The following is a 26,911-nucleotide window of genomic DNA, read 5'->3' as shown; positions in this document are numbered from 1 at the left end:
CCTGAGAGAGATTAATAGACCCAACAGGGAATGAAAAGGACTTGTGGCTTCTTGTCCAGCAGTGTTGAGGGCATGCATAGTCCTTCCACTTTTAAAGCCTTTCTCTGTTTCCACTGTCAGCTGGGGCCGCTGGAAGGACATCCTGACTCATGGACGATTCAAGTGGCATCTGAATGAGAAGGACATGGAGATGATTTGCCGTGCCCTGCTGGTGTACTGTGTCAAACATTACAAGGGGGATGAGAAGATCAAGAGTTTCATTTGGGAATTGATCACACCTACCAAGGATGGGCAGGCCCAGACCCTCCAGAACCACTCAGGTGAGCCCATGTCTGAGAAGCACAAAGTTCTGTGCATTTGCATCCCTTTTCCTGTGTTGGTCCATGTTGCTATGCTTTGGAGAACTTCCATTTCTCAGATATATTTCATAGTGTTCCCTGTGGGAAAGGATGGCGATACTTGTAGTTCTCCCTCAGAATCATCCAGTGTTATGTGTAGTATTTTAAGTACAGTTGGGCCCTTTTGAGGTTTCCCACATTCCTATCCTCCCTACTAACCTCAGCATCACAGAGGGTCCTACTCTGAATTGGAGGCTCAAACCATGGGCTCTGTGGTTCATATTTTGCTTTTCTCCATTCTGTCCCAGTTCTACCTCTCTGGGCCTTTTCGTATGTGTGTGTACTGTGCCTCTCCTTCCTTGTGCTTGGCAGTGGTCCACCTTCAGATTTCAGACCAAGTTTTCCTTTTTCCCTGGGTGAGATCTAAGTTCCTGAAAGATACAGGTATACCTTTCTTGCCCCTCACAGTGTAAATTGCTACTCCCTGACTGAATGGTCCTGAATGGTCCTGCGCAGGGTACTAGGCACATCTCACCATCACCAAAGCCTAGCTGTGTCTTTGCAGCCCCGAGCCAGCTCTGTCTCAGCAGAGTGGGCTTACCAGTGGGCTTATCCACCTGTCCCAAAATGCCTTTCTGTGTCAGGATTGTCTGCTCCAGTCCCCAGAGGGAGGAAGGGGAAGAAGACAAAGAACCAGCTGCTGCTCCCTGAGTTAAAGAATGCTGACTGGCTGGCCACCTGCAACCCTGAGGTAGTCTTGCATGATGACGGCTACAAGAAACACCTCAAACAGCACTGCAACAAGTAAGTGTTTCCCTTCCCCATCCCTGGTGGCAGCTCCTCTCAGTCTGTCCAGACCCTGTGACCCCCCATAGCTGTGGGAGATCACTTGATACTGCTGTACTACCATGCAAGACCTGGAAAGAAAGGATACGTGGCCTAAACTGGGTCAGCATTCATTCACATTGAAACCTCTGTGACTTCTCTTATTTTTTTTTTTAAGATTCATGTTTGTTTATTTATGCATATAAGAACTGGGGTGTAGGCCAGAGATGGGGGGTGAGAGGATTCACCAGAGACAGAATGGGGAGCAGAACAGGTGAATTGACAGAAGTACACTACTGAGGGGAGCAGCGGGCGAGACAGGAGAGGTCTGCTGCACCATGTGGGTCAGCTCCCTGGCTGGGGATCAAACTCATGCCACCAGTGGCTGGAGATAGCTTGCTAGTGCTGAGACTTTTTAACCCCTTGTGCCACCAGGAGGCACCATCTCTCTGACTTCTTTAATAACATCTCTTCCTCCCCCAGAATCTGCTCTCTCTACCAAGGCAGTCTGTACCCAGAGCTTTCTTCTGAGCCGACTCTCAGAATCCAGTGAGGACACTGGTGATTTCACTGTTCACTCCTTTTCTTTCCCTTTCTTTGCCCGTGAGGTCACATTACATTAGCAAAGAGAGAAGACTGGCCTTCCCACCACTGCCCATGTTGCTTCCTTTTTTAGCTTTCTCTTCTCATTCTGGCCTCTGGATATTTGATAGGCATGCCTTTGAAGTAATATTCTTTCTATCTGTCAGTTAGCAATTGAGGAACCAGGTGGAGACAAAGGAAAAAAGTGCTAGAAAGTAAAAGTTTAGTTTCAGGGAGTTAGAGCACTTAGCCACAAAAGTGCCATATTTGCACGTGGATATTTGTATCATTGTGCTTTGAATTGATCATAATTTAAAAGACTCTTGGAAACCATCTAATCCAGCTTCCTAGGCTGTGCAGACTTCCCTCCCCAGCATTCCTGACAGGCAGAAGGAAGTCCTCTGCACACCTCTGATGAGAGTTTATCCTTCTAACTTACAATACTTTAAAGGTTTTCCCCGCCTATCAGCCTACTGGTTCTATGGTTGTTGGGTTGTTTTTTTCCTTTACAGATGAAGTCTAACCCTTACCCTTGATCCCTTCAAATATTTGAAGATAAGTCTCATGCCCAATATTGTGATTAAAAACTCTTATGCACAGTGACGGGTGCTGTGGGCATGTCTGGTGCTTCCCAAGCTAACCTGAGTGTGTTCCATGCAGAACGACAGTAACTTTAGCACCTCAGGAGAGAAAATAAGATTACTCTGACAGTAATGCCAGAAAAAGTATTTTTTTTTATAATAATCATTTACTATGTACAAGTGAAACTGTGTGAAAGCAGCACAATTTCAGCTCACTGTCAATAAACTAGTGAGTTGCTACCCGGCCTCTTGGAAGCCTAGGAGGTCACTGTGGCCAAATGAAAGGGGTGAGTACTTTTTCAAGGATCAGGAGGAGTGCTGTCTGTTTCTGCTGGCCCCTGGAACTCACAGGTAGCCAGCAAATGACTGATGAGATGCACTCCTAGTATAAAACTGGGATGACCACTATAGCGTCTGCCATTGATACCTAATTCCTTGTTTGTCTAGTGTTTTCTCATATATTGCTTCATATAACTAAGGACATGGTAATGCCCAGAATTTCCCCATATCAGCTTGGGGGTGGCAGTTCATAGACCAGCTCATGGGTTCTAATGTGTTTTCATTAATGCGTCTACTTTTCATAGGGTGCTTTTGCGAGTCCGAATGCTGTACTACTTAAAAGCTGAAATACTGGGAGAAGCAGCTGATAAAGCATTTGAGGGAACTCCTGCAAGGTAAAACCTCAGCTCTCAGTCATCGAGCCTTGCCATAAAGTACTGTGTATAGAAATGGAAAACCTGCGGGCACTTCAAGAGGCCCATGATCCCACCCAGGATCGTAGATGATAGAGTGAGGCTATTTTAGCCTATTTCAGTGAGGCTATTTCTCCCACTAGTGCAACAAAGAAGAAAACGGTTGTAGAAACACAGCTTTTGATAAGGTTTTTTTGATTAGTTTTTTTCTCTACTCCACTAGTCATTGTGAGATGAGTGTTAATTACTTTGATGCACTTGAGCTGACAGGCATAGACTGAAAGTATTACTCAGAATCCTGTTCTTGGTCCTGGTGCTCTTTTACATTTGAATGGTCCTCCCTTATTTATTAACCTGTTTATTAATATGTAATACACGTGACCTGTTTGACTGGTTTCATCAAAGTTTTGTAAGTTAATGTTTCCAATGCTATAGAAATGAGCAACCACTGATCAGGCTGTTGGGTAGTAACTGTTTATAGATGGGATTGCCGGACAGCCTCTTTCATCTTCCCCAGATCTATAGTTTGCTCTGTCCCTGTACAGTGTCTGTCATTTGCAGAGGACACCAAAAGTGTTAGCATTTGAACTTTGGTTTGAGATTTCCCGGAAACATGGTTTCTTCTCTTTCTGTTGGAAGATGCTAATGGCTTTAGAGGCATAGGAGCCCTGAAAGAGAAGAGAGGTGAAGGGCACTGACAGCAGTTTGTAATGATCAGTCATCCCAGTGACTACTATTGATGTACTTTCTGTGGTTAATGTGGTCATTTCTACAAGGGATCGAGAGGTTGGGTGTTTTGGTTCAAGTTGTATAACTGCAAGTCCAAATGCTGCACTACTTAAAATCTGAAATACTGTTTTGAATTCAACCTGTTACCTGGTAGAAGTAATCTACCTGAACTTAATCATTCCCCTGTCATGTGTTTTCTTAGATCTGTAGATGGATGAAAGCTAGGTAGAACTTGGAGAGGGTTAGTCCATTGCCCGCCTTCTTCCTTCTTTTCCTCAGTCCTGGCTCTCACCAGTCCTGTTCGGGTTTAACGCTTAATTGTGGAGAAGCTGCCGTGAGGAATGAATAACAATTCATCCAAGAAAAGTCACTGCAGTGAGCCCCGCAGTGAAGCGAGATAGGGAGTGCTGCCCGGCAACTCCATCTTCACAGAGGTAGCTGGGCCTGGCAAACGGCCGTTAGCTCTGTGTCACAAGAAGAAGAGCCTAATCAAAGAAGAAAGTTCAAATGCTGCAGAGAAATCACCCCAGGCAGCTGGGTGGTGGGAGAGAAGGGCCTTCCAGGTCGATGTTTTCCCCCAAAGCCTTCAAAGAGTAAGGATTGTGGTCAGACTTCACACACTTGTTAAGGATCGATGTCAGCTCTCAGAACTTGACCAGAAACTCATACTGGGGCTGCTGGCACAAGCCTGCCAATCCCTGCATGCTCACTCCCCATGGCAAATGATACTCACTCTTTGGCCAGGAGTAACACAAGTTGTGTCAGTTTTGACCCAGCACACCATTAGCAGACCACTGGCGGGAGGTGCCTCCTGTCCTCCACAAGGCTCTCTTCAGAGCCCCACATGTGCCATGGCGGGCAGTCTTGTTCTCAGTGCCTGAGATCTCTACATGTTGATCCAAGGTAATTTGGGCACTGTTCAACATTTGATTAAGTATTAATTCAACCATTTGGGAGGTATTTCAACTTCAAATGATGATTTTTTTTTTTTTTCTGAATTCTTAACTGAAGATGCATATCAGAGCTACTTTATACAGTAGATCCCAAGACCCCTTCAGACTGACTGTCAGTGAGTTCTCCAAGAGGTGCTTCGAAAGTCTGTGCCAGTCAATCTGGGGGGCAGCCTGGAGTCAAGTACATATGAGGAAATAGCTTTCTGGGTGCTGCAAAGCTCTGGTTAAGGACCTGTGGCCCCAGTCTTCTGAATCCTTCCGTTATTTCAGCATCTAAGTATGCAGTGAGGGATGTAGCTTAGTGCCAGGGTTTGAGCAGTAGCTCTGTGTGTCTGCTGTGTTGAAGAAATTGAGTTAATGCCCTTTTTCCCACAGGGACCTGGAAGTGCCTCTGCCCGACATCGACTATGTGGAGATCCCAGTGGATTGGTGGGATGCTGAGGCCGATAAATCCCTTCTGATTGGTGTGTTCAAACATGGTGTGTAATTCCTTGTGCTTTTTCCTTTCCTGAAAATCTCCATAATTCTGTTGCATGTCTCTGTTAAAAAGTAGAGCCTTACCTCTGCCCTCTTAGAATTTTGACCAGATGAATATGGTAGCCATGAATGTGATAAAAGCTAATGTCATTGAAGAACTTCAAAAGGGAGGGTGACTGTGGCTGCAAAGAACTTGTTCATTGTGTATCTTCCTCGCTGGCCTGTCTGGGAGTGGGACCTGGGTCTGCTGCACTCTATAGGCCCTGTGTTGTCGTAGTGCCTACGCATAGTAGGCACCAGTGTTTCTTGAGTAAAGAAATAAGTAAATAAGGGTTTTAACATTTCATGTATATTTGACTCTAAGGTTATTTTAGTGTGCATCTTTTGTCCAATTGTTATAAAAATTTAAGGATAAAAGAACAACAATTTTCTCACCTTTTTTTTTTTTTTTTTTTTTTTTTTTAAATTATGGGAGTCAAGAACTAAAGGGAACTTAGAGCTTCTTGAGTAGCGGGAAATAAGTGCCCATTTTCTTCACATCTATTTCTGTTCTAAACCCCTGCCCTTGCTTTCAGCCACCTATTACAATTAATAGCAAAGGGCCAGATGACAGTCATTGTAGTGTGGCTGATGCACATCTTTCCTCCAGTTCTCAATTGGAGATCAAGGTTTAAAGAAAAATTAGGAATATCTGTCTTTTGCTGTCAGCTCACATCATGAACTTACATCATGAACTTACTCACATCATGAACTTACAGTTTTCCTCACCGGCTCCATGGGGGAGAATAGTATAAAAACAACCTGCCTGGAAGGTTGTTTGAAAATTAATCGAGATACCATATGTAAACTGCTTAGAATTGTGCTTGGTGCTGAATAGATGTTTGATGCTATTCACCGTCTGTTCTACTTTGACTTATTGCTCTGCTTTTGGAAGGTTAACTTTAACACATGCTCTGCAAATAGCAATTCTTGAACAACCATGCTATACATATTTTACAGAATCCCCTCAAATCTTGGATTCTGCTGTTACGAATGAAGCTACACCTGCAGACTGGCTCACTCTTGGATAATGTCGTATTAGCCTAGTTGGGTAGTAACGTTGTCAACTTAGGACTAGATTGGACAGATGCCTGTAGTTGACCTCTTGAATCTGTCTTCCTTGGAGTCTTCCAGAGTCCAAATTAGATCCTGCCTGAATCTATCAGGAAGCCCCCTCTCTCTTTTCCATGCTTAGAGACATTATTAAGCGCTGTAGTGCTGCAACCATTTTCTTGGTTATGAGATGCACAACTTTTCATTGAGGTTTTGTGAATCTTCTTGTCCACCTCAAACATAGTCTGTCACAAAGCTGCTTAGATCAAAAAAATACAGCAGTGCTTCCACCTCTGGGCTGACTTGGAAGAATTAGCTTCATCTTGGGGGCTTCAACTTGTAGCAAGAACGGCCTGTAGCAAACCTGTTCTGAATAATGCTCTTGACAGCTCTCAATTGCACTAAATGACTGTCACCCCTATAGGGCAACTTGGAGTTATGAAATTTTCATGAAGATATGAATTTCAGTATTTCTATTCTTATTCTCAGAGAGGAACATTTGCACTAAATGAAGAGGCAAGCAGCCTACACCCCCGCGAAGGCCTGTCATTTTACTGCTTATTTCTTCACAGTGCTATCACAGTTCCTACTGCCCTCTTTTCAGGACAGTTGTTAGGGCTTTCTAGGGAACCAAATCAATCACTCTTCCTCACCTCCAGATCCACAGCTGAGTGAGAAAGACAAATCTGTCTAGACTTCAGACCCACACATGGCAGGAGTAAGCTGAAGAGTAGAAATGTACCGAGGTAGTAGGCACGTGGAGCAACCCAACTTGATCCATGCCCTGTCAGACACAGAGCAAACGAGGGCAGGTCACTCATGGGTAGGTAACCTCCCTAGTAGTAATGGGTCCATCGAAGAAACTTCAGCTTTCAGGCAAAGCAGCCCTCTTTTTATGAGGAGGGACAGGTGGAAACAACAGCAAAAATGTTCTCAAGACAGCAGGAACATTGAGAAAATTTCTGATTTGATGTGAGCTGAGGCAGAGCATGGGGAGAGAACGAGAGTACTTCTTCCTACGGTGATTATTGGAAGAAGTGGGCAGAACTGACATCCAGTCAGCTGTCAAATCTGTATGGTGTCCAGCCTGTGCCAGGTACCGACCATGAAATTATTAGTAAAAGCAGACACAGATTCTATTCCTAGGGAGCCCATAGCCTCATTGCAGTTATCAAATAATCGCCCTAAGGAATAAGTGAATAAAGAAAAACATAAGGCACTACAGTTTCTCTTGCCATGTGCCCCATGCATGCAGCACCGGTCACGGAGATGATAAGAAAATCACTTTGAATTAAAAGATGACATACCTGTAGCTCCCCAGACAGAAATACCGCATGCTGCCAACAGAGTGAAGGGATTGAACTGCATCAACATGATATTAGAATAAAAACCAATATAGCAATAAAATACCCAACAAAGTCAAGTCAAGTTGGTTACTAGCAACCAGACTGCTTCTCCTGCTGCATCCTCCATCACTGGTGATGGGGTGTCTCTGTACATACTACAGGGCAGGAAATTGACTTTATTTAATGGTAGCAACATGGAAAGGGTTTTCACGATTATGAAGGAGTTTGCCCCAAGGTAGTATGCCATAACAATAGATTTGGATGTTTTCTATGATCCTGTCTTGTAAGATTACATTTGATTCAACAATAACAATGAAAAAATACACATTTGTACACATTTCTAATACCTGGGATGAAAGAAAACATTAAAAAAGCAAGACCCATTCAGGAAGTAACAAGGTGTCCAGAGCTGGGATGTAGGGTAAAGAAGTGTTGAATTCAACATTTCTGGTTGTCTTTACTGTCCAAAAGAAATGAAAGAGTGAGGATTGTTGCTATATCTGTGTCTCTCTGAGGACACAGAGTATTGGCACAAGCTTTCATTTTGCATTAAGAACTGCCTAGCGGTGTCCACTTTAGCTCAAGGATCTTCCCCTGATAGGAAATCTTACAGGATCTGATTAATCTTAAGTATTTTTGTTTGGTTTCTTTTGTTTCTTACTCAATAAGGGAAGCAAAATGACTATTGGGCCCAAGGCAGATTTTGTGACTTCTGACATGACTTCTGACACTTCTCATTACCCCGATCAGGGTATGAGAGGTACAATGCCATGCGAGCAGACCCAGCACTTTGCTTCCTGGAGAAAGTCGGGATGCCAGATGAGAAGTCCCTTTCTGCAGAACAGGGCACTACGGATGGGGCCTCAGAAGTTCCTGAAAGGTGAGGAGCTGCATGGGCCCACCCCATGAGGTGGACATTCTGTGCCATGAAGCTGTTGTCCCCTTCCACAAGATGCAGCTCTCGATGATCTCTTCCTCACAGTCTGACATCCCTTTTAAGCCATGTCCTGCTGGAATTACCTTCCCAGATTGCTGCTTTCGTTACATCCTGATGTGCCTCAAACCTTTTCTTTAACTTCAGAGCACTTTGTACCAAATACCGGTTTCTGTCCTTCATGGGTTCCCCACAGTGCCCACCATCCTGCCCTACTCCTCAGCCAGGATTCTCTCTTGTCTGGTCAGAGGATTCTCAAGGAAAAATCAGACCTCTCCCACTTGACAAAAAGTTAGAACAACACATAGCAAGTACAGAATTCCTGACCTTGAAATTCCTCAGATGAAATTCCAACATTATTTAAGGATTGCATGACCCATGAGTAAGGTGGATTTAGGAGCCATTGCTTTATGGCAATTAGACTTTATCCATGGGCAGTTTACAAAAAAGAATAGAAGAATATCCTTTGAGTTTTATTTACTGTTCTCATCAACCCAAATGTGGAAAGCTAAGCAAAGAGTCAAAAGCTGTGATTCCCCAAAATATATATATTTGGAAAATACAACCTGCATCCCTTAGCTTATGTTTGGTAAGCTTTTGGCTCAGTCTTCTCCCCAAAAGTAGCAGATACTGCTTTCCATTGTCTGGGACTGTGGCCAGGGTTGGACATGAGGGCATGGCACTGCCAGAAGCTCCCAACTATTTGCCAAAACCGAGAAAAGGGTAAAATGCCTCTTCCACCTATTCTTAACCCCTAGTGAACACTTGAGTTACCATAATGTTCTCTGCCTCAGAGGTGTTTTGTGTATGTACATAGTAAAGATGTCTTCAAGGAGATGTTAACAAATGCCCATGTGACTGGTGATACTAATATATTCACTGGGTCAGGTAAAACCCTACCTGGCTGAGGTAGCAGAATGTATTGTGTATAGAGCTTGTATTTTTGTGGGATGGGTTCCTCCGTGTGGTTAAGCAGTGAAGGTAGGTTCTCCTGTGTCCAGGATCTGAGCAGCAAGGATGAAATTGACTTTGAAATAGGAATATTTCAGTCAGTCTTAAATAGAATCATGAAAATTAGATTGGCATCAGCAACAGGCAAGCTCACTATAAGGCATAAGGCAACTAACGCTAGGGTAGTATCTGGTGGTAAAGGGAGACCCCCCTTCCTTCTGAGCAGTCACTCTAGAGTTCCCTTCCAAGAAGTGACTGTTACCAAATGTAAGTGATTCTGAGGACTGGCTTGGTTTGCACAACCTTCAGTCTCTCAAGTCTATTCTTCCATCAAAACTACATATTCAGGTAACTCTTGATGGCTAGTAGTTAACTTTTTTCTGGCAGTGTCATTGGTGATGAGCCTCTAAACTTGTCTGAATAGATCATGAGTTTCATGCTTACATCTCAGTGGAAGGAGGTACCTGCCCACACAGGTGATAACCTTGGCAAAACCAAGATGTTGAGAACTTGGAGAAAAGGATCTTTTAATGTTACCTTTGAGTTTGGGGATTTCCATCCTGTTTCCAAAGTAGCTCTTAGGTGGTGTAATGCTTTTGCTTTTTTTTTTTTTTTTTTACTTCTAGAGTCAACATCGATAAAGAAGACAATGCTGAAGACAAATTAGATGGCCTCCAGAAACAAATGGTGAGCCAGATTTACTGTATTGGTAATCCACAAGGTCTTTGATATCAAGAAAGAAATCCTCATCTTGGGGAACTTGATTGCATTACTGCGATTACATTTTCCCTAACAGTTTATTATGTTGTCAGCATAACAGACTGCATTGCACTTTTATTCTAATGAAACTTTTGATTTTAAAATAGCCATAGGGCCTCCCCGGTGGCACAGCAAGTTGAGCACCATGCTGTGAAGCTCTCCGCAGCCTCTGCAGTACAGGTTCAATCCCTGCCGACTGACGAGAATCCCACATGGTGTGGCAGACCTCTGCTGACGCGCCCACTGCTGCCCTCAGCAGTGTCTTTGGTCAGTGTGCCTGCTCTGCTCCCCGCTCTGTCTCTGGTGAATCCTCTCACCGTCCCACACTTCTGGCATGTACCCCAGCTCTTGTATAAAAATAAATAAATCTTTAAAAATAAATAAATAAAATAACCGTAAATTTTGAAGGCAATTATAAGATATAATACAGAATGTTCCCATGTACCTTTTACCCAATTTCCCACCCTATGAACATTTTGAAAAATAATCTACAATATTATGATACTGACATTGATAGAGTCAAGATACAAGATACATTTTCTTCCTTTTTTTAAAAAAAAAATTTGTTTATTTTTGCATACAAGAGCTGGGGTACAGGCCAGAGATGCGGGTGGTGAGAGGATTCACCAGAGTAACATAACAGGTAGACTGACTGAAATACACTGCTGAAGGGAGCAGCAAGCGAGTCAGGAGAGATCTGCTGCGCCACATTTGCTCCCTGGCCTGCCAGGGATCGGACTGGTGCTGCAGAGGCTGCGGATTGCCCCATAGTGAGGTGCTTAACCCCTTGTGCCACCAGGGAGGCCCCATTTTCTTCCTTGACCACAAAGAGCCCTCAGAGTTTTACAGCCACGTTCTCTCCTCCTTCCTGCCTTCACCTACTATTTAATACTTAGCAAACACTAACCCATTCATTTCTATAATGTTATTATTTTAAGACTTATATAAATAGAATCCTGCGATGCGTAACCTTTGGGAATTGGTTTTGCTGGGGCTTGATCCAGGGAGTTACTGTAACAATAATCCAACCCTTTTTATCCCTGAGTAGTGGGCCATGGTATGGAGCCAGAGTGTGTCTCACCATTTATCTGTTGAGGAACATCTGGGTTGTTTCCACTTTTTGTTTTTTACAAATACCTCTGTTAACATTTGCATAAAGATTTTGTGTGAATATACGATTTCACTTCTCTGGGATAAATGTCCTGGCATGTAGCTGCTGATTCATATGGTAGCTACATGGCTAGCTTTTTTCAGAAACTGAAAGCTGTTTTCCAGAGTGGCTCTACTACTTTATATTCTTGCCAGCAGTATATGAGTGATTTCACACTCTCATCATCCTCACTTCTTTTGGTGTTGGCACTATTTTTTATTATTGAGCCAATCTGATGGGTAGGTAGTGATATCTTTGCCTTGTCCTGACGCCTAAAACTGTTGAGCGTCTTACTGTGTGCTTAGTTGCCTGTCTGTCTTCTTCAGTGAAATGTTTCTTCATGTCTTTTGCCCATTTTATAATTGTATTGTTTTCTTTTTTTACTATTGATTTTTGAGTTCTTTACTTGTCCCGATACTAGTCTTTTGTCAGATAAGTGGTTTGCACATTCTCTACCACCCTCTAGTTTGTATTTTTTATCCTATTCACATTGTCTTTTATAGAACAAGTTTTTCATTTTGATGAATCAATTGTTCCTTTTATGGATATTTGATAAATTTATTGATTATCTCTGTCTAGATGTATTTTGAAAGATTTTGTTTTGTTTTTAAAGTTTTATAGTTTTACATTTAAGTCTTAAGGTTTATTTTAAGTTAATTTTCATACACTTGGGAAGAATTAGATCGTGTATCATTTTTTTAACCTAGTTACTCTAGAACCATTTGTTTCTTTGATGTTATCTTTCCTCTTCTGAATTGCTTTTGCATCTTTGTTGAAAATTAGTTGAGCATATTTGTGTGACTCTATTTCTGTATCTCTCTTCTGTTCCATTGTCTGTTGTCTATCCCTCTGCCAACAGCACGTAGTCTTGTTTACTATTGTTCTTCGTCTTAAGGTATCTTTTCTTTCTTGGTGCTTTCAAGATTTTTTTTCATTGTCTTCAGTTTTCAGAATTTTAACTATGATATCTTTTCTGTGGATTTCTTTGAAGTCAGCCTTTTTGTAGTTTGCTCAGTGTCTTGAATCTCTAGGTTTGTTCTTTTGGTGTAGTCCGCTGAGGCGTGTTGTCTCCAACAAAGGGCCAGGAGAGGTGCAGGTCCGGAGCACATGATGTCAAGACACCACCTGCTGTGTGCTGTTTCTCTCTGTTGTTCACATTGGCTCATTCCTTCTTTTCTATTTTCAGGTTCATTGATTATTTTCTCTTTGTCCTCCATTCTGCTCTTGAGTTTGTCCATGAAAGTTTTTTTGCTGTTCTTTTGTTTCGTTTTTTGGTTATTACATTTTTTTAAAATCTAAAATTTCCTTTTGGTTCTTCTTTGGATCATAATTCCTTTGCTGAAACTTTCTTTTTCTTTTATGTAAACATGTCTAGACTTGCTCACTGATCACTGCTTTAAATTCTTGTGTCAGATAATTCTAAAATCTCTTGTCATCTCAGTGTTGACATCTGTTAATTGTCTTTTTCACTTAGTTTGAGATATTCCTGGTTGTTGGTATTATAAGTGATTTCTTTTTATTGAAACCTGGACATTTAGGGTATTGTGAAAATCTAGAGCTCACTTAAACTTTCTGTTCATCTGACTACCTCTGACACCCCACTTATAGTTGAAACTTGGTACTACCAGATGGGAGTAGAAGTTCATGTTCACACTCTGCCTTCATTGATACCAAGCAGTTGTTTCTCATTATTGTTGGCAGAAACAGAAGTTCTGCTCCCATACTGCCTTAGCTGACACCACAGGTGGGGAGCCTTATTTTTATTACCTGTCAGGGATGACAATCCTGGTTCCCCACTTGACTTTTTCTCACCACCCTAGCAGGGGAATGGGTGTTTTGTTACAGCCTGACAAAGGCTCCCCACTTGGTTCACTGGAATGCAAGTGGTGAGCCACAGTTATCTGTGTCATTGGACTGAAGTATGATGGGTATTGTATTAACATTTTATGTGTTATTAACCTATCCCTTTCCTGATCCTTGCTAGAGATAACACGCTTGTGTTGGTGCTTTTTGTTTTGTCTGTACCCTTTGACATTTCCAGGTAGCCAACTTCTTTGGCTTCAAATCTAGAGTTGTAAGGCCAAAACAAAATATGGAACTTACCACCATATCATTCCTTGGGTCCCAAGGTCCCAAGTTTGCTGTCTTTTCTTCCCCTTCCAGAGTATGCTTATAATTGTTTTATATATGTCTAGGGGTTTTAGTTGCACTTTGAGGAATAAGGAAATGTGTATTTTCCTTGTTCCTCAGAAGTCTGCATTGCACTTTATAAAATAGCTTCTGGAACTTTGCGTATAAGGCAAACCTTATTACAGTCCCAGAACCATTTACCACATATTCTCTGGCTTTGAGTAGTGGAGTCAATGAGCCTGTTCGAATTTCATGGGTTTTGAGCCCCAGAGGTTATTGTGGCAACTGACTCCATCCCAGGATAATCTCTCCTCTCCTTATCACCACCCAGGAGTGATGATTCTTTTTTTTTTTCCTTCCAGTTACTTCAGCTTCCATTATCTTTGATTTCCTGTAGCAGTGACATCAGTTTCCCAAAGTAGGAAATAATTATTTTCAAAGATATGTTTTCATATCTCCCTAAGGCTTAAGAAGCAGCGGAATGAACCAAATCAGCATGAAGCTTCAGATCCTGGTCTGAACAACTAAAATTCAGGTCTCACCATTCCAGACCCTAGCTTATTGTTTGGAATTTGGGCTGTGTTTTCTGATAGAGACAACTCAAGTAGCAAAGAAATGACAGTGATAACCTTATAAGGAACTTTACTCTTTCCAGCACTTTCCACTTGTTTAATTTGATCTTGCACTCAACTATGTGAAGTAAGCACTTCGGTTGTCATTGCCCTCACTGTGAGCTGAGGAAACTTAGGTCTAGGAAATTAAAAGATTTTGCAAAAATTTCACCACTGACAGAATTGAGTTAAATATTCCCTAGATATTTGGTATTGTTTTTCCTAATCAAGTATTCTTTCCATAGTCAAGATAGTAGAAAGTGTTTCAACAACACATAGATGATCCTTCTTCCCAGCAGCAGCTTCTGTGAGAAGGCAGCCACCAGACCATCAACAGGGCAGGCTTGTGAAGCTGTTCACATTAAACTTTATAGGCTTGTTAGTCAGTCAGTCTTCGATTTGGGAGCGATTTGGGCACTGAGAGGATTGTGACGGAATCAATAAAAATAACTTTAAGTTATCATATAGGAATTATTTTTCTTTATAGGGTTAAACAGCCTCTGGAACTGCTTTAAAAGTAGCCTCTGGAACTACTTTATTATTCATTACAGAATTAATGCTGTATTATTTATTTTGCTCTTCAAAACCCTGAAATACGGGCTATAGAAAATAATGAAAAGCAGATGGGATGGGGAGTGGCTGCTCCCAGTTTCAAAGTAGACATATAAATTGATTAAGCTTGACTTCCAATGCACATGCTAAAATAACAAAGATAGAGAACTACCAACATCTCAATGAGACCTGTTGCGTGTGTGTGCGCATATGCGCACACACACACCAGTAACCTCCTGCTCACAGGGAGACCAGGTAGTTACAGAATTTGTCAGACTTGGGCATAGAAAGGGGAATAGTTAGCAGGTCAGCAGACTCAGCATTGCAAGGAGCCCTAACACGTCTCCTAGTAGTCTCTCACAATGCCGTTTCCATAACAGCATTACTGTCAGGGTCATTCCAGTAGGTGTAGGTACCTCCAGGATCCATGGGATAAAGAGAAAAGTGCTCACTCCCAGGGAAGCCTCTTTAATTGTTGGGTGATACTTATCTGACTCAGAAATCCAGCTTCCTGTTAGTCTCTATCTACTCTTCTTTCTGGTACTGCAGTGAACAAAATTGTTCTTTCCTCTCTAATAGGATTTTTAATTCTTTAAGCAAGCTAGCTACCTTAATCTCTTTAATTCTCTTCAGGTGACATATCCTAAGTTCCTCTGCTGTTCTTTATCTCATGTCAAAATGTGGCATTCAGAGAATCATAAAATGTAAGCTAGAAGGGACATTTGGGAGCATCTATTCCCTCTTCCCCACCCTCTCTGTTATAATACCAACAGAACTTTTGATTGGTAAAGAGTTACAGATTTCAGATGTATTGCAGTCAGTGAATCTACAGAGACCTTCTAAAGCAGGTAGTTTAAAAGTTTATTTGTATTTGGAATGATCCGGAACCTAGAATGATAAATCTTTATCTATCAGACCTAGTATGGAGGGAGATTACGTCTCTTGTAACAGAAATGGTAATAATAAGTAGTGGCACAGCTTCCATTAACATGTAATTAGCACATCCCGCCCCTGTTCTGCAGTAGTTCCAACAATAGGCAATCTCCAAAACAGGAGGTCTTCAAATGAAGGGTGATGTCATCATTTCCAGGGCAAGCTCACAAAAAACTCTTGCAGGGAAATTTAAAGCCTTAAATGGTCAAATCCAGCTGTAAGAAAAATTCAGTTAGGAACTGAACAGGTGCACATTTCTCGTGAGTTAAGTGTTTAAGGGGTCTCTGATCCCAAATAGTAGTAATATTTAAACTTGAGTACTTCCAAGCTGACAAAACACATTTTGCCTTCAGTTAGGAAATATCCTTATCCCCATTGTAACGAGGAGGAAATCTAGTTTTAGTCAGCTCCAGAAACAGTCCCACAGCTAGAGCACGCAAGGGCAGTGTCTCCCGTGCTCCTATCTTAATCTAAATCTTGTGCCCTTTCCATAATAAAGTCCTTGAATTTTATGTGAATGACATTTGATGTGCCTCTATTTTCTGCATGAAGCTTATGCAGGAATACTTGATTTTCCTGTGAAATGAAAACTGTCAAGGGATCTTTTAAATTCTGCTTTTGTCCATCCTGTTGCCTCTACACAGAGATGTGTTATAGAGAACTCTTTCAGTATGTTTTTTTTTTTTTTTTCTTATCAGCAGAAAAGTTTTACTCCTTGTAAGGACAAACCAACCACATTCATGGTCTTAACTTAAACCTAAATAGCCATTTAAAGCATTGGATATTGAGGTATAGGACATATGTGCTGTGGTGGGAGGCTTCACCATTTGAAGCTTACACCAAACTCTGCTCTATTGGCAGGTGAGCACTGCTAGTGGCATGGTATAGCTGTAGAACCGAAGGAGGACAGCTGTGTGCTACACAGCTCAGTGAATTCCCTGCAGACCTTGGCAGCATCCTCTAACAGTGTGTCCTCCGAACTTGTGCCGTGGTTCACGGGAAAAGGCATTCTCCATCAAGTCCATAGAGGTGGCCATCCACATTGTTAAACAGAATAAAATGAAAGTTCACATTGTCATCTACCCGACACTGGCCTTCTTGTGCCACGGCATCATGAGCTGCCTGAATGGCCTCATTCTTTTCAAAGCATTTTGCTCTGTCTTCAGAGAACAGCCCTGTTTCAGAGAGAAACTGTTTCAGAACTGACCCATCCTCACATTCTACTTTGTCTTTGTTATTGGCCACTGTGTGTTTAAGTCCTGTGGTACTACAGGTGTGCCCAGTGGTCTGCTTCATGACATACACTTTAGGATTGACCTCTTGTCAGTGAAGGGCCCCGGGCCAGCACTTTGCTCAGTATCTTGGGGTCAATCTCCATGGGTCTGAGCTGCATCTTTGCGAGTGTCGGGAGGAGCCACAACCCAGAGAAGAGGAAAACAGCAATATGAGGCTTCAATATGAAGCTCAAAAGTCACCTGTTAGTTGTCCTTCCTCTACTCAGTTTAGGCCTGCCAGAGTTGGGAAATTTTTTGTTTTCCCACTATGTTGAGGAACACTTATCAATCACTCTGTGTGGCCAGTATTTATTTATGTCTCTCATAACCACCAGGTTGGTGGTTGTGTCTCTTCCACTGTTGAAACTACTGAGCCTAGCGAATTCCTGACAAACGGGACAGTGTTTCCTAAGTGTAAGAAGACAGCTCATCACCTGTTGCATTGGCCCTAGGATTTTGTCAGAGCAGAGGAGATTCCTTAAATCTGAAGGTCCAGCAGGTCTGTGTTACCTCTGCCATCACTTCCAGAAGGGAGAGGCAGTCAGGACTAAAGGAGCAGCCAGCCACATGCAAGGCAGACTGGACTGTCTGTATTCAGATAAGGAAACAGCTCTGTAACTCCATGGAAAAGTAACCAGAGTCGACTTGCATTGCTATTGGTTACTGACAGTGGTTTTGATTTTCCCCAGTGTGAATTCCCCCCACCAGTGGCAATACTGTGCCCTGATTAGAGCTCACCCTCTGGAGTCAGACCTGGGTTTTAGTTCCATCTTCACCACTTAATAACTGTGTGGTCCTAGATATTATCAGCCTCCCCTTTGGCAATTTCCTCCTGTGTAAATGCTTATAAAGTACTCAGTACAGTATCTGGCACAGTATCTGGTAGTTTACTTACCTGGGTTTCAACAGACCTTTGTTGTCTTTGCTGTTTAATTATAAAGACTTCCTTAGAGTACATATTATAGTTGAAAGGTGGAAATGTTGAGTGATTATTTAGTGGTTGGCATAGTTTATTAGTATTTCCTCATCCCAGCTGCCATTTGTTGAGCATTTGCTTTGTGCTAGGGTTTGGTTACACATTTACATAGTTGATTTACTTGTGCCCCACTATCACCCTATAGGGTATTATAATCTCTATTTTGCAAATGGGCTTACTAGAGAGTGCGGTGGACTGTTGGACTCACCCTGTGTGTCCTCAAGATGGAGAAATTGGGTTTTATAGCCACTTGCCTTTGTTTTGATGTTGTTGTCAGCACTCTCTGGGACTCTTCACTCTGCAAAGATTGATTCATATCTCTTCTAAGGTGAACCTTTCTTCCAGTTCATGCATATAGGCAGAAGATAAGATACTAAATATTAGACTGCTACTTCAGGGGCTGGGCTCTCTGGTCTCCTTTTGATCCGAGTCTGTCACGGCCTTAGCGCATCACGCACTCACAGTAAGCGGGCTGCTTTCTCAGGTTAAGGCATCTCTCCCTCAGGCTACTAGTAAACCAGGGTTTCTCCATTCTGTTATCTCTAAAGAGAGGAAGCACCTCCAAGAGAGGGCAGGATCCGGAACAAGGCATTTGTTGGTATGGAATCTTTCCTTACTTGGGTTTACCTAGTGTCACTCAGGTTTACTAGCTATACACCAGCAGAAATTGTTAGATGGACTGGAAGGGACCCCTGAGTACGTGTGTGTCCACCTCACACCAGTTTGCAGCTACCCCTGCAGATGTGGGGCATAGTGATGCCAACATCAGCTCCTCATACTCACAAGAAGGAGAATTGTAGCTTCAGGACCCAACTCCCACATTTGATAGGCTTTAGGACATTTCTCAGTCTAAAGGTGGCTGTGTTTACAAATTTCAGCTTTCAAAGGATCTTCATGGATACTGTGACAATAGTAAAAAATGTTAGCTGTGGCAGGAAAGGCTATAAAGCATGCCAGTTTTTTGTTTTTTTTTTTTTAATTAACCTAAATAGTAGAAAAACATGGCATCTGCTTCAAAATAGCATAAGAGATCTACCTGGGGTTCTGCATCTTCTCTGTCATTAGAGGGCGGGAAGCGGTTTGGGCCGAGGAAGGGAGATTAAGCTGGTATTCTCCAATTCTCAATTTACGTTTCATTCCCCAAGACAGCTCTTCAGCAGCTCTTTTTACTTGCCTCTTCCCCCATCAGTTAATGGTTGAAAGTACAGGCTTTTCGGATCAGACTGCCTGAGTTTGAAAGCCAGCTCTGCAGCCAGCCAGCCATCTGACCTTGGGCAGCTACAGAGCCTCTCTAGGGCTTGTTTTCTGTGTCTGTAAAATGAGGATAGTAGTCACTTCTCCCTGGGGAGGCAGCTCTGGTCACTGAACTAAGCCATGGAGAGGGTCCTCCACAGTGCCCGAGTAACTTGGTTCTCAGTGAGTTAGCTGTTCTAGCACTCCTGGGGAGAGAGATGCATTCAGAAAATGCACCGCTGGCCCCGTGTACCTTTTCATAGTTTTTACTTTCAGGTTCTTCCATGGTATTAGGCTCAAGAGAGTGTTTCTGTGAACTTTATTGAGGCTGTGGTGCCCATCAGTTCCTCCTGTTTTAGCTTCCTACTCACTGTAGTGAGTACGAATCCTGAAGGCAGCAGTTTTATTCTACAAATGACCAGATAGAAAATATCTTAGACTTGGGGACCACAGCTAGTCTTGGTGCATAGTTTCCTCCTTTTCCCCCCAAACCATTAAAAATGTAAAAAACCATTTCTAGCTTGAGGCCCACACAAAAATGTTCTGCAGACCATGATTAGCTGGCCCTTGCTCTCTGCCTCTGCCTCTCCTCTGCTCTGCCATGGCTTGGATGCTAGGTAGTTTCCTCCCTTCATTAGGTCAAACAAAAAATAAGAGTCAAAAAGTGATGTTTTCTTCTAAAAATTGGTGTCCCTTTGAGAAATAGTACTGTCTCTACTCCCGCCCACGAGCTCCTAAATGGGTGCACACATCTCTTTGAGACCTTGCTTTTGGTTCTTCTGGGTATATACTCAAAGTGGATTGTTAAACTCCAAAGGTAATACAATTTTTAATTTTTGTGGAGTCCCCATGCTGTTTTCCATAGCTACTTGTTCCATTTAACAGTTCAACCAACAGTACACAGAGTTGTACTTTCTCCATATCCTCGCCCACCTTGTTATCTTTCAGGTTTTTGTTTGTTTTGATAGTAGATATCCTAATGGTGTGTTCTTTATTGAGGTAACATTTGTTTACATAGCTGCTCTATAGGTTCCAGAAGGAACTTTTAAAGTTCCATTCCTGAGACAAGGAAAGGGTGGGTCAAGGATTACATTAGAGCCAGTTTGTCAAATGGTCCAACTTGGATAAGCTCTGTGCCTGTGATATTACTCCAGATTTGCTTGAAGCCTCAAATCATGATTTTAAATTTGAATTTCTAGGGCTTTGCGCCATCAGGTCTCATGTCTGGAGCAGTCATGTTTTAGGAAAATAGCGTCTGTTGCTGTGAAGTAAGCTAACTATAATGAGCATGAACATGGTACTTCTTCAAAGCAAAAAAAAAAAAAAATGTAGGCACAGCCTTTGTGAAATGGCAGTATTAAATTGCAAGTGATGATGGTAAAACAAATATTTAAATTCACAGCTAAAATAGTGCTGGTAAAATGTAATTGTCTAGGAGAGGGTCCCAGTTCATCATTTCTTAAACTAATTCTTTACAGGTGGAATCATTTCATAATTCCAGGAAGTAATGCTTATTTTACATTAACTGCTTTATGACTTTTAAAACTGTAAGCTTTATCAAGGACTGTCTTGGCCTTTGTTCATGGGCAAAAGATGGCTCCTTCTGTGGTAGGGGCTTCTGAGGTAGTCTCTTCTGTGCTGCAGTTTTACTGATGGGATGGCTTCATTTACCCCTAGGAGAGTTCCAGTGATGGAGGTGATGGCATTTTTGGTGATAAGAAGGATGACAGCCGGGCAGGTGAGACTGTGTCCTTCTGAAGGCAAAGAAAAGTAAGGTCCCAGTTTGTAGTTATCCTGGAGTTCAAATGTAATAAAATTAATGTTTTTTAAAGAGGCTCTTTTATAAAAAGCCAAGTAAGTTGACCATCTCACACTGTGGGAGTCACACAAACTTTAAAGTGGCTCTGACAACCTCCCTCCACCTGCCATTGAAAGTCAGAAGTGAAGAAAATGATGATACCTGAGATCAGACTGAAGTCTGAGAGATAAAAAAGGAATCGTGGTTTCCTTGATTTGATTTTTGGGGGTTTTTTTGGTTTGTTTGTTTTTCTTTTTTCCTTTTTGGAAAAAGTTAGGGGGGTTGGTTTGGTTTGCTTTGCTTTATTTTGTTTATCTTTCTGAATTCAAATTTAATGAATGCTTTGGCATTTGGAAGCCCCAGCTACACAAAAGCTTATAGTTGTATACAGAGAAGGCCACCAGTCTACTTGTTCAGATTCCTTACCACAACGTCCTCCAATCAGTTCTGCCTCCACAGAACTAGGCACATTTGTTTGTGTGAGCTGACAGAGCCGGCCACAGCCTGAAACATTCTCTAAAGCAAGATTGCAGCCCTGGCAGCTCTGCCTAACTCCTGTGCTAGTTATGAGACAGCAGCTACTAGGTTATTGAATCAGCTTTGTTTTTATTAAAAACAAAACAGCAACAATAGCAACATCACCTTTGTTTTGGTTCTGTTTGTAAATACTAATATCCTCTCTGATGTTTGAAGCCCAGGATGGCTCCGACCCAGACAAATCGCCCTGGCCAGTTTCATCTGCTCTCACAGCTCGTCTCAGACGTCTGGTCACTGTATACCAGCGCTGCAACCGCAAGGAGCTCTGCCGACCTGAAATTCTGGGACCAAGTAACCAAGGATACTGGGTCCAGGACGAGATGTTCAGGAGAACCTCAGAAATGGATCTCATCAACAAGGAAGCCCAAAAGAGGTAAAAGCCAGTGTCTAAAAGGGCATGTCGAACTGCCCTCAAATAAAAAGTCAAGCTGATAGCTGGAAGGAAGTGTTCTCATATGCAGTGTAATTAAATCCAACATCCGAGTGATGCTGACTGGGGCAGTTAATGAGTTCTAGGACACCTTCTGGTTACACTTCCCAGACTTTTAGGATTTTCCTTTTTTTTTTTTTTTAAGATTTATTTATTTGTTTATACAAGCACTGGGTACAGTCAGAAGCGTGGGAGGGTGAGAGAATTCACCAGAGTCAGAGCGGGGAGCAGAACAGGCAGAAGGACTGAGGTACACTGCTGAGGGGAGCAGCGAGTGGCAGGAGAGGTCTGCGCACCATGTGGGACCCTCGCCGGTGGCCAGGGATCGAACCGGCGCTGCAGAGGCTTTGGGCAGCTTTGCAGCCCAGCGCTCAACTGCTGTGCCACCAGGGGAGGCCCACTTTTAGGATTTTCTAACTTGACCCTCTTTCCTACTTTGGATCCTGGACTCTGGGAATGAAGTTTAAAGACACCACACTGGCATATATTTGCTTTTTTAGCAGCAGAGTGAATAGTATGGTTTGAAACTATCTTAATGTAACTACCAACCCTTGTCAAGCCTCTGAGAGCAATAAGTACCATAACATGCTGAGAGGAAAGGAATAAAGGAGCTACTTGCCCATCTGAGAATTAAGCTAAAAGTAGCTACAGAATGTCAGGGCAGACGAGGCATGATGGCCACCAGAAAATATAACAAATCTGCAGTTCCTTCAGTCTTTGTATCTCCCCATCCCTTTGATGTAATATCCAGTGAATTAAAAAAAAAAAAACTTCATATAATGAATTTAATTATCTCTACGTACTTGTTTTGGCTTTGTGAGATTTGACCGTTCAGGAAAATACTTCCCATCTGTTACAGCTCCAGAGGGAAGAACCAGAACCCCCTCTTCCCTGCTTTTCATTTTTCCGTTGACCCCTTGCACATCCCTGGCCTGACTTCCTCGGGTGGAAAGAAGCATGCCCAAGAGCCCCTCAGGAAGACTGGTGCTTTATATTATGTTTCCCTTAAGTCACTGTCTTAACCCTACATGATGTAAAGACTAGAGCTTTTGTACCCTGACCAACCTACATGAAACCAGGAGGAAAGCAAAGTTGAGAGAGTGGTTCAGGGAGAATGTGCAGCTGAGGGAGCCACTTCTCTCCTCTTCTGTAAAATGAAGGCGGTGAATTTAATGATTTGAAAGGCCCCTCCAGGGCACTATGATTTTATGTTCTTATACTGGGAAAAATAAGGCATAATATTTAATTATATAGTATTTTTTAAATCTTTATCTCCCACAAGAGGAAATTAGGTAATTTCTAAAATTGAAAAATCATGAGTTAGCAAGTGTGTACACATTTGAAATAGAGAGGTAAATACCAGAAGAAAGAACTGAAAGATTTGAAAATGGTAGACTGATGGGGTATTTTTGTTATAAGCCTCTCAGCCCATTTTAATGTAAATAAAAACAATAAATGATAAATAGGCAGACCAGCTCTACTTGCATTCTTGACTTCATGGGCTCTCCAGTAGGTGCTCAACAAGTAGTTGTTGGCTTATTTTTTAAAGCAGGAAGACAGCTCACTTTGCCTTTCTGATTGAATCTCAGGTGGACCAGAAGAGAGCAAGCAGACTTCTACAGAGCAGTGTCATCCTTTGGTGTTGTTTATGATCAAGAAAAGAAAACCTTTGACTGGACACAGTTTCGCATCATTTCCCGTTTGGATAAGAAGTCAGATGAGAGCCTGGAACACTATTTTTACAGCTTTGTGGCCATGTGCCGCAATGTCTGTCGCCTACCCGCATGGAAAGATGGTGGTGAGAAAGCTCTCCTGTCAGTATGTCCCAGATGAGATAAGGAAAGAACATGCTTGTTTTCAAGGAATAGTTACATTATAGCTGCCCTTGTTTCATAAAAACCTTCCATTGTCTGGCTTTCCATTTTTATCAGGGGAAACATCTGCCTTAAGGTTGCCATGCTAAGGAACCAGGGAATTAAGCAGATAAAAGATGCCTTAAATGATAAGCTCTGTATTTATCTTTCCAGTTCCCCCAGACCCCACCATCTACGTTGAACCCATCACCGAGGAACGGGCTGCAAGGACTCTATATCGCATTGAACTGTTACGGAAGGTTCGCGAGCAAGTGTTGAAGTGTCCTCAACTGCATGAACGCCTTCAGCTTTGTAGGCCCAGCCTCTACCTCCCAGTCTGGTGGGAGTGTGGGAAGCATGACCGGGACCTGCTCATCGGCACTGCCAAACATGGGCTGAACCGCACTGACTACTACATCATGACTGACCCCCAGCTGTCCTTCCTAGACGCCTACAGAAACTATGCCCAGCATAAAAGAACTGACATCCAGGCACCAGAAAGTGTCTGTTGCCTTTACCAGACCAATTCCAAACTGTATGAATCTCTTACATATACTCAGTTGAGCAGGACTTCGGAGTCCCTTGAAAATGAACCTGAGAACCTAGTGAAAATAGAAGGTAGAGATGATCTCGGTCCACCTGGGGGCAGCTTATCTGACATGACTTGTGAAAACTTTATTTCTAAAGTCCAGGATGTCATTTCCATCACCCATGATGAAAGCCTGCTGCCTGAGTCCCTGGAGAGCGTGATGTACAGTAAGAAGGCCATAGGCCGAGAGCCAGGTTCTTTTCCTGAGAGCCCAAGTACCCTTATAGAACCCAGAAAAGATGCTGCTGCCATCTCAGCAAGCAAAGATGGGAAATGCCATCCTGGTGGCCATGAGACAGAAATGGTTTCAGGACCCTCTCTTATGAGTAGTTTAGAAGCAGGAGTAGCTCAGATGAACCTTAAGAATGGAAAACATTTGTTGATGTCTCTTTCAAAGGAAGGGGAACTGTGCTGCAGTGAGTCGAGGCAGAGACCTGAAAGCCTTGGACAGCTGGAGGCCAAATGCTTAGCCACCCCTTCCTTGGATCAAGGCAGTGAGAGTGGGTTTGTAGATATGTGCAATCTTAGTGTCTGTGACTCCAAAAGAAACCTGTCATCAGATCAGCAGTTAATTGATTTATTGGAAAACAAAAGTTTAGAAAGTAAATTGATGTTGAGTCAGAACCACAGCGATGAGGAGGAGGAAGAGGAAGAAAACGAGGAGGAAAACTCAGGCAATGCAGGAGGCCTGAGGGAAAGGCCAGAGATCCTGCCTCCTATGGAACCCAGCACTAATATGCACAGGGAGAAGAGCCGAGGCTTCCATGTAGATGAAGCCACAAAAGGAAGCCTGGAGGTTGCAAGCCCAGGTCCTGCAGTGCAGAGGGCTTTTCCTCAAGCGTCTTGTCAGTGTCACTGCAAGCACATGGAAAGGTGGACACGGGGCCTCGAGAACAATGGGTTTGAATTAGATAAACCCAAGGGCTATAGCCCAGATATCTACAAAAACAAAGTCAATAATATCACAGTGGAGGCTGAACCCACTGCTATTCCATCAGAGCTATTTAAAGTAAAGCACGAACTTTTAAAAGAACCTTGGAAAGACAGTGCAGAAGGGAAGAAAGGTTTCCTTCCATATCCTCCTGAAGGAAGTGAGCTCAAATCAGAAGACATGGATTTTGAGAGTAAAGATGACTATGATAGAGAGGGAAGCTGCCATAACCAAGGTACTGTACATAGGATCTTGTGGCATTTTGCATAAGCCAGTTCTCACATGACAGGGAGGGGAGTGGAGATGTTAAGAGTTCCATGGCTTCTGAAACACCTCACCATTTGTGAGGTTGCAGGCCTCAGTCTGAAAATGAGTCAGGTGTCTGATTACAGATAATCACAGCACCTTTGCAGCACCAGCCAGGTGATTTGGCCCGGGCCTGTGTGCTTCGCCCGATAGATGCTGGCTGTGGCATCAGGGGACATAAGTTCTGGTTCTGCTAGATAAGGTGCTTCAAATTGGTCAAGTAGAACAGGCTGGGAACACCATGAACCTGTAATTGAATACAGGTGCAGTTAATTCCAGAAACCCCACACAAATACAGATGAATTTGGTCTTAGTGAGGCGAGCAAGGGAAGCACCATTTATACATGTCTTTGTCAAAATCCTTTGACAGTATTGGTGCCTGTACTTCAGATTCTTCTTAGTACCACTACAGAAGTAAAAGCAAAGTTACAGCAAACTCAACAAAAATACAGATTGGATCTTTTTAAATAGGAGAATGTTAGATAAAGCTTCAAGTTAGAAGGAATTTTTAAATGTTGAGAATCTAAGTAACCCTGAGATTTCTGTGTGTGTGCTTTGTAGAGATTTAAATATAATGATTTACAGATCCTGAGCTATAACAGGTGAAATTTAACCTTTTTAACTGTCCTCTTCTTCAGACACAACAGAATCATATTAGGGTGAACAAGAAATAGTTCATTTATCCTTCATCAAAAAAATACCCAAAAAGCCATAAACCCCTGTTGGCGCTTGACCCAGTGCTTGGTGGGCATAGGATTCGGGGATTTAAACCGGCATACCTCTCCCTTCTGAGACAGTGGGAAAGAGAGGGGAAGAGAGAGGAGCTAAAATAAGCTCCCTGGCGTTACTTGCCTTCTTCTTGTTTTTAAACTCCTCCACCTTTTGGTTTTTGTTTTTTTTTTTTAAGATTGATTTATTTATTTATGCAAGCACTGGGTACAATCAGAAGCGTGGCAGGGTAAGAGAATTCAGCAGAGCCAGAGCAGGGAACAGAACAGGCAGACCAATGAAGTACACTGCTGAGGGGAGCAGTGGGCGGCAGGAGAGGTCTGCGCATTATGTGGGACCCTCTCTGGTGGCCGGGAATCGAACCGGTGCTTCAGAGGCTGCGGGCAGCTTCACAACCCAGCGCTCAACCGCTGCACCACCGGGGAGCCCCCACCTTTTGGGTTTAATCATAGTGATTAGTGACTATCTTGGGAAGGCCTGGGAACCCATATTAAAATTTGCACCCTGACTAAAGTAAGCACAGAGAAGCTGAATTGCAAGTAGGTCAACTTGTAGCACCTACTGACCCAGAAGGAGCCAGTCTGTGATAATACCTGTCTTCCTCGCCCCAGGCCACCAAG

The 26,911-nt window shown here is 42.7% G+C and overlaps 1 protein-coding gene across 4 annotated transcripts in view; it reads left to right on the top strand.

Moving 5' to 3' along the window:
• CHD6 (chromodomain helicase DNA binding protein 6) overlaps window positions 1-26,911 on the top strand; it is a 189,447-nt gene that overhangs the window by 144,438 nt on the left and 18,098 nt on the right. For all 4 annotated transcript variants that reach the window (XM_054697659.1, XM_054697669.1, XM_037498908.2 and 1 more), the window contains 10 exons: window positions 121-320; window positions 983-1,142; window positions 2,911-3,000; window positions 5,076-5,179; window positions 8,366-8,495; window positions 10,127-10,187; window positions 20,796-20,856; window positions 21,610-21,826; window positions 23,473-23,681; window positions 23,911-25,491. In XM_054697659.1, the coding sequence (XP_054553634.1) occupies window positions 121-320; window positions 983-1,142; window positions 2,911-3,000; window positions 5,076-5,179; window positions 8,366-8,495; window positions 10,127-10,187; window positions 20,796-20,856; window positions 21,610-21,826; window positions 23,473-23,681; window positions 23,911-25,491 (2,813 nt within the window). The remainder of the gene's footprint in view (window positions 1-120; window positions 321-982; window positions 1,143-2,910; window positions 3,001-5,075; window positions 5,180-8,365; window positions 8,496-10,126; window positions 10,188-20,795; window positions 20,857-21,609; window positions 21,827-23,472; window positions 23,682-23,910; window positions 25,492-26,911) is intronic.

The sequence above is a fragment of the Talpa occidentalis genome, unplaced genomic scaffold (assembly GCF_014898055.3).
Source record: "Talpa occidentalis isolate TD23 unplaced genomic scaffold, MPIMG_talOcc4v2.1 talOcc4.10, whole genome shotgun sequence".
In the NCBI taxonomy this organism is placed as follows: Eukaryota; Metazoa; Chordata; class Mammalia; order Eulipotyphla; family Talpidae; genus Talpa; species Talpa occidentalis.
The sequence above is the reverse complement of the archived record's forward strand: the minus strand, read 5'-3'. Positions and strand labels throughout refer to the sequence as shown.